The 6895-nt window shown below is 36.4% G+C and overlaps 1 protein-coding gene across 6 annotated transcripts; it reads left to right on the top strand.

The window, feature by feature from the left end:
• The first annotated feature begins 742 nt into the window (after positions 1 to 742).
• Positions 743 to 6657, top strand: LOC122308423 (calmodulin-binding receptor-like cytoplasmic kinase 3). 6 transcript variants are annotated; one of them, XM_043121743.1, is made up of 9 exons: positions 743 to 1054; positions 1229 to 1321; positions 1451 to 2080; positions 2225 to 2458; positions 2746 to 3002; positions 4036 to 4183; positions 4271 to 4360; positions 5029 to 5327; positions 6207 to 6657. In XM_043121743.1, the coding sequence occupies exons 3-9, from the start codon at positions 1825 to 1827 to the stop codon at positions 6417 to 6419; spliced, it is 1497 nt and encodes a 498-aa protein (XP_042977677.1). In that variant the 5' UTR covers positions 743 to 1054; positions 1229 to 1321; positions 1451 to 1824; the 3' UTR covers positions 6420 to 6657. The 6 variants fall into 6 exon arrangements, with proteins under 6 accessions (XP_042977677.1, XP_042977681.1, XP_042977678.1 ...); XM_043121747.1 differs by having other exon boundaries at positions 1925 to 2080; XM_043121744.1 differs by having other exon boundaries at positions 743 to 1021; positions 1409 to 2080.
• Positions 6658 to 6895: the final 238 nt, after the last annotated feature.

Consider the following 6895-nt stretch of genomic DNA (forward strand, 5'->3'; position numbering starts at 1 on the left):
TGGTTCATTCCCATGAAAATCATTTCAAGTATTCCAAATTTCAAGCACAACACGCCAGGACCATTCTTTCAAGCAACTGGAGGAAGTATATAATGTGTTTCCAACAAAAACTCCTCACTGTCCCATCCATTGTCACCATCCACGTGGCACCCATCAAAATATAACTAATGCTGCGTATAGTTACAAAGCATATTAGTGTCGTACAGTCGTCTTGAAAAAGAGTAAAGTTTATTATTAAAAATTTATTTATTTTTTATATAAATCTTGTATCTATTTTTTTTAAGTTATTACGTGACACACACTCACGATTATAAGTATTATTTCTTTTATAAAAAATTTTATGTATAGTCATTTTTAGGTATTTTTTTATACACTCAAATGATGTAATTGGTTATATATTTAAAAAAATTAATTCAATTAATTATATTAACAAAATATATAAAAAATATATAAAAATAATTACACGTAATATTACTCATCTTTTATATATATATATATATATATATATATATATATGTATGTATGTATACAATTCAAAGATTCCTTCGTCAGCATCCATGGACTTTTACGAGTGTTTCTTGGATTGCAGGAATTTAGCTGGCAGCTAATCCGCAAATAGTATAGAATATACGTGACCTTACCTTACAAAAAGTTTTACGCGTAGACGACCAACCGAATGACCAAAAAGCCCTTCTTCACCAATCCAATTACTTTCCTAACGGTCAACATGTGGTTACATAGTTCAACGGTGCGGTTGTGTTGTACAAAACGAGAGCGATCGAACGTAGCCGACTGCCATTTGTTTGCATCAGAGGCCATACTCTGCTTTCCTCGACGTGTTAGGCCGGTCTTACTTTACATCTATGGTGCCCGCTTTTTGATGCTTGAGAATAATCCAAACCCTGTTTTTCCCTGCTCCGTCCAACCTCGGCTGCCTCGTTCACTTCACGTTTGGTTCCCCAACTTGTAATACAGTTTCTTTTGGTGCAATTGTGGATTCATCTTTGGAAGCCGCTCACTGGTATCACCTGTTGAACCTTCTTCTTTCCAACTTGTATGTTATGGATTCTTGCGTTTTACGGGTTTATATATATATATATATATGGGGTTGTCTCGTTTCTGGCCTATTCATACAATTTCGAGAATTTTGACCTTTTCAGCTCTTGGGATTTGGTTTTGTTGTTTTGTGCCGGGTCGGTGTTGAATCTTTTTCAATTTTGTGAACTAGGTGGTGTATGCTTTTCTTGATTTCTCAGTAGACAGCAAAAGATTGAGCTTACATTTATGGAGCGTTCTGACACTAGTTGAACCTACATGTATGGTAAGCACTTTCAAGACTTGAAACTCCTTTTTATTCTCATTATTTTTTCTGGGTTTTAACTGCAATATGATAAATTTGATCTTGAAGTTTCGTATTGATTGTATGAGATTGAACCTGCCTTTGTTGAAGCTATTTGAAGCCTTGAGCTGAAGTTATCAGTGGCTGTTGAACTATCAGCTCGTATCGCAGTTTTTCTCCATTGTCAATTTGGTGAACTGGGTATCGTGATGATTGTGGAAAGATTTGAGCACTTGAACCTATGAACTAAAAAGAATTTGGGTGCAGGCTGCATTTCTGGCTCTCGTCCTATCCGGATTATCAATGTTTTGGCTTTGGTGTAATTGATATGGACTTCTGGATGACTCTTTAAGTTCTGGGGGATAAGGGTTTCTATTTATTCATCTCCCTTTCAGTCTTTGCATGGTGATGACTAACAGAAACAGATATGCTTTGATTATTATTTAGCTCTCAAACTTGGAAATTGAGTGCATTGTTCATTGAAAATGGAAATGACTGTGTTAAGTCTATTGTTGTTGGTGCAATTACCAAGAATATATTCCTCTGAGTTTCTCGAGTCAAAGGTTTGTGGCGCTGATCATGTAGGCTATTCATATTCGAATGGTGGTGAACTGTTTTACATAAATGGAAATGCAGTCAACAAAGTTTTGTTCTGTGAGGCCCTCCAAAATTATCGTGCAACTGGTTGCATATTTGAGGGATACCTCGGAAGTTATCAATGTGAATTGAAGCTTTCACCAGGTATGCACCAATATGAGTTGTTGGTTCCAATTCTGGTTTAAAAATGTAATTTGATCGATTTTAGTAAAATTCTACCGTTATAAAGCATTTCAGAATTTACAATTAAAATATACAAACCTTTGTTAAGTCTTACTATTGTTGCAGCTGATTTGGCCTTAAAGATAGGAAGAAAACTTTTGCAAAAGGAGGGAAGGGTAAGATTAGCAATCGACACTCAGAGAAGTCATCTCAAAAGTTCCGAATGGCTGTCAACCCCAAAAATTTCTGGAATGGCAGCAACTGGAGTTTTGGTTTTTTGTTGTGTTTTCCTCTGTGCCTTCTTTCATAAGAAAAAGAAAGCAGCCTCCCACGCTGTTCTTGCTAAGGACACACATTCAAGTGAGTACAGCTTTTTAATATGAATCTTGCCATCTGTGATAATAAAAATATTCTCCAACCATGAATTTATATGGCTAAGCTTCCTAATGATGCCATATTTTAAATTTGGATCCCTAGAAGCAAGAGTCAATAAAAAGTTCTCAAGCCTGTACATTTCCAATATTTACAGTGTTTTGCAATTATGCTATTCTTCTCCTGGTTGTCCTACTTTGCTAGCTTGCTCTGATGAAAAGTTCTTGACTCATTTCAAAGCTATGGTTGAGTAATAAGTAGTTTTGTTCTTGCAGTACATTCAGCTTCTTCTTCCGATGTGAATTGTGCTCCCGAAAAGATTCCTACCACAACAGTACCACCTAGTCCTTCCAGATTCTCACTGTCACCAAAACTCACAAGACTTGGATCATTACACCTCAATTTTAATCAGGTTGTCAAAGCAACCGGCAATTTCTCACCATCAGCACGAATAGGTGAAGGAAGCTTTGGAACTGTCTACAGAGCCCGACTAGAAGATGGCCAGGTGGTTGCCATAAAACGGGCAAAGAAGGTAGCATTGGTTTCTTTAAGTGCTGTTGAATATACTTTTTGTGCAACATCATTTGCACTATGTTAGGAGTTTCACCTATAAAAGAAGGATGCTAGGAATTTCAAAAGTTTATAATTAGTGGTAGAATTTACCTTCTGAGTAGTCAAGAAGAAATTGTTTGGAGCCTTTGAACTAATTAGTGTAGTAGAACATTATGATCAAGAAAAGTACAGCCGCATTTTGATCAGAACTTTATAGCTGTCTCCAAAATATGGAGGAACTTGATATGAGCATAAATTAAGGAGTAGGAATTATTTACCCAGAATTAAGTGAAGGATAAAGAAGGAAACATCATTAGTGGAATATTCTGTGCATTTAGCATCTCCTTGAAACTTGACTGATGAATGGATAGATCTTATTAAAATGAGATGCAACTTGCTCTCTCAAGCAAAATTGTGACTTGTAGGAGCTAGTCAGTTTTTGCAAATGATGTCCTTGGACCTATCAAGAAACCATCCATCTTCCCTGTTTTCATTTTATTAAAGAACAGAATAGGCACAAAACTTTGGTGCTCTTTGGTTGGCTGGAACAGAATAGGGTGGTTCCAACCAGAACATTGTGGAAGATTTAAGTATAAACTGTAGTGCCTAATGGCCAATGAAAAAGATTGATATGTTGTGCACATTGTGCCTAATCGTAATAGACATCCTAAACTTGTGCAAGCCTTAAATTTCTCCATGCTAAAAGAGTCTGCTTAGGTAGTGTAAAAACAGGATTTTCTATACAGTAGAATGCTTTTGTAACTTTATTTTTCGCCAAGGAATCTCAAGGTAAAATCCTTAGCCTGGTATCTTTCATCAAGTTTGATCAAAATTTTCTTGGGACTTGCTGTAGAGGCTTTGGTATGCTCATGTCACTTTAAGCTCAAGTTTGGGTTGAAATGCTTAAAGGAATTTCAGTCATAATACCTCATGTCATTTGCTTGCTCTATCTAATGATTCAATTAGTTATTCTGAAGTAGTTTTTTTCATGTTAACATTTAACAATTATGCAGGAACTCTTTGACAGTAATGAAGTTGAACTTCTGGCCAAAATTGATCATCGAAATCTAGTCAAGTTGCTAGGTTATATCGACCAAGGAAATGAACGCCTTATCATCACAGAACATGTACTAAACGGTACTCTTAGAGAACATTTGGATGGTAAGATTACTTCAATCATAAGTTGGAAAATATCTTAATCCAGATGACAACATTGATTTTTAACTGTTTTGTTGCTATTACTTGCAGGTCAGCATGGGAAAATCCTGGATTTCAATCAGCGACTCGAAATTGCCATTGATATTGCTCATGGCCTAACTTATCTCCATCAATATGCAGGTGTCTTGCTTTCCATTTGATTGACTTGTATCTTGGAACGTATGATGAAGGCTAAAAGTTTCAACTTGTATCCTCTTTTGTTGTCTTTTCTTTTGGTTTTTTATTTTTTGTTTTTTATTTTTTTGGTTTTGTTTTTTTTTTTTTGGGGGGGGGGGGGGGGGGGGAGATTGAATTTGGAATCTTACAACCTAGTTTGGACTTTATGAAGCATTCTGTATTTTTCCTGCTCTTTCTCCAACTTATCAACGAAGACATTGAATGTAATTGCCATAGAATATAAGACTTCACAATTAGCCCTTGTTTCGGTGTGGGGTGAAATATTCTAGGAGGGCTGTATTCCAGGTATTAGATTGATGACCCATGATTTCCACACAGCTAATGGTTTCTATTTGTACTTTAGACAACCAATGAGGTTAATCGAAGTCTCGTATTTTGGAATCTTGATTGCTTGAAACCTCATGCGACTTGAGCACGTTCCTCTCTTCCTGGCCTGCCTTTTGGATGCATGTCTCATTATAGACTAACGAACACATTTCTATTCTGAATAAGCCCCTCTTTATGATTTAGACATTTTCATGTGTTAATGTAACATTGATATCCTATAGCCTATGTTCTTTCTTTGCATTTGTAATTCTAATTCAGCCAATCTTTTTCTCATTTTCCTATAGAGAAGCAAATTATCCATCGGGATGTGAAATCGACCAACATCCTTCTTACAGAAAGCATGAGAGCCAAAGTGGCTGATTTTGGATTTGCAAGGCTTGGTCCAATGGAGTCTGATCAAACGCACATTTCTACCAAAGTGAAAGGGACAGTTGGCTACCTAGATCCTGAGTACATGAAGACCTATCAACTCACCCCCAAGAGTGATGTCTACTCATTTGGGATTTTACTCATAGAGATTCTGTCAGGCCACCGTCCTGTGGATATGAAAAGGCCTGCTGAAGAGCGGGTGACACTTAGATGGGTAAGCTTGCTTTCCAATCCATTTGCAGATTCTTGGAAAAGAATTATTTTGGGGCAGTTGTGGCTATTTATCTAGTATGATGGAACCTCATATTATACTCAGAAATGGGATAACATTCAAAACAGTGCAATAAGTACCACGATTTGATGGTTTATATTTCATGCAAATATCCTTTGCTGACTCTATTCTTAGCACAGGTATAGCATAGGCTGAAATATTCTCAGTGGAAATCAATATGTTATTGAGCAGGTTATGTGCTTTGGTGGTGACTGAACTCTGTAAAAGTTCAGCTGCACCTGTACTTGACAACTGCAAGTTCTTTCTCCTCCCATTCTTGCCCTGTTAAATCTATTCATGTTGGCTGGAGCAAGACCTAACCATTGGGATAAGTATATGGTGTATTTATATTAGGGATCTTAATTTGGTCCAACGATTATGATATGTTCAATGTTCGCTAGATTCTCTGATAAGGATGAGAACATTCCTATGGACAAAACAATTATCACAGGCTTGTTTAGGGACAACATTTGGGCCTTAAGGTTAGGGCAGAAATAATCCCAACATTGTTCAAACTTCAAAAGAATAATTTCAATCCTGGGTGAGGAAAAGTTATAACTTTTGTTTACACAGTGTTCATAGACTATAGATAGTGACTGTCTAGATGGTGCCCTAGTTCATAAAAGATAGAGGTACACATGACTGCATGATTACCCAATCTTTTGTCCATTGATTTGGACCGATTCCATACAACCATCAATGCAGATTACCAAAGTGACTTTTTGGTTACTTTTGCTCAGTTATCTTTTACATGCAGATTAAGGTTACTGCTAAAATTCAACTATTTAAGCTCTCAGATCATTTGGATTCTATTTTGTGCAGGCCATTAAGAAGTATAATGAAGGAAGCGTGGTAGAATTGGCGGATCCTTTGATGGAGGAAGTCGTCGATTCTGAGATACTTACGAAAATATTTTCTTTGGCATTCCACTGTGCAGCACGTATTCGAGCTGATCGCCCGGACATGAAATCAGTGGGAGAGCAGTTGTGGGCAATAAGGGCAGAGTACCCTAAGAGTGCAAGAAGAGGGCATTGACTGAAATCCGAGAGTTGGCATTTTTAAATCAGTTGTGTTGTCTTCAGCTTACACCATGAAGCAGATTTTTCCTATGAAATAAACCTTACTTCGGAGCTTTTCTTAATTCCTTGCTTTACTCTGCATTCATGAACACATATGAAGACTTGTATTGTTTTGCAACTTATCATTGCAAGGAGTAGCTTATTTTGACAAGCATGAAGGGGAAATGGGAAAAAAGATATTTGCTACATGATAATCGATTTGTTGTGTTGTATACTTGACAATCAACAATCATTATGCACTTGTTAAATTATCTAAATTTAATATACTTGTAAAAGAATATGTAGTTGATGAAAAGAAATTTCCTCAATAATAATAATAATCATTTCATCACTCATATTATAAGAAAGGATGTGATGGCAGAGTTTACCAGAAATACAGGTTTTGCTAGAAAACTTACCAACCTTTTATTGAACAGAAAAAAGGAAAAACTT

The sequence above is a fragment of the Carya illinoinensis genome, chromosome 4, assembly GCF_018687715.1.
Source record: "Carya illinoinensis cultivar Pawnee chromosome 4, C.illinoinensisPawnee_v1, whole genome shotgun sequence".
In the NCBI taxonomy this organism is placed as follows: Eukaryota; Viridiplantae; Streptophyta; class Magnoliopsida; order Fagales; family Juglandaceae; genus Carya; species Carya illinoinensis.

Excerpts from the sequence above, each read along its gene's own strand:
- LOC122308423 (XM_043121743.1), top strand. The coding sequence starts at position 1,825 with ATGGAAATGACTGTGTTAAGTCTATTGTTGTTGGTGCAATTACCAAGA. Across the intron at positions 4,361-5,028 it reads TTATCTCCATCAATATGCAG|AGAAGCAAATTATCCATCGG; the intron begins GTGTCTTGCTTT and ends ATTTTCCTATAG. Across the intron at positions 5,328-6,206 it reads AGCGGGTGACACTTAGATGG|GCCATTAAGAAGTATAATGA; the intron begins GTAAGCTTGCTT and ends TATTTTGTGCAG.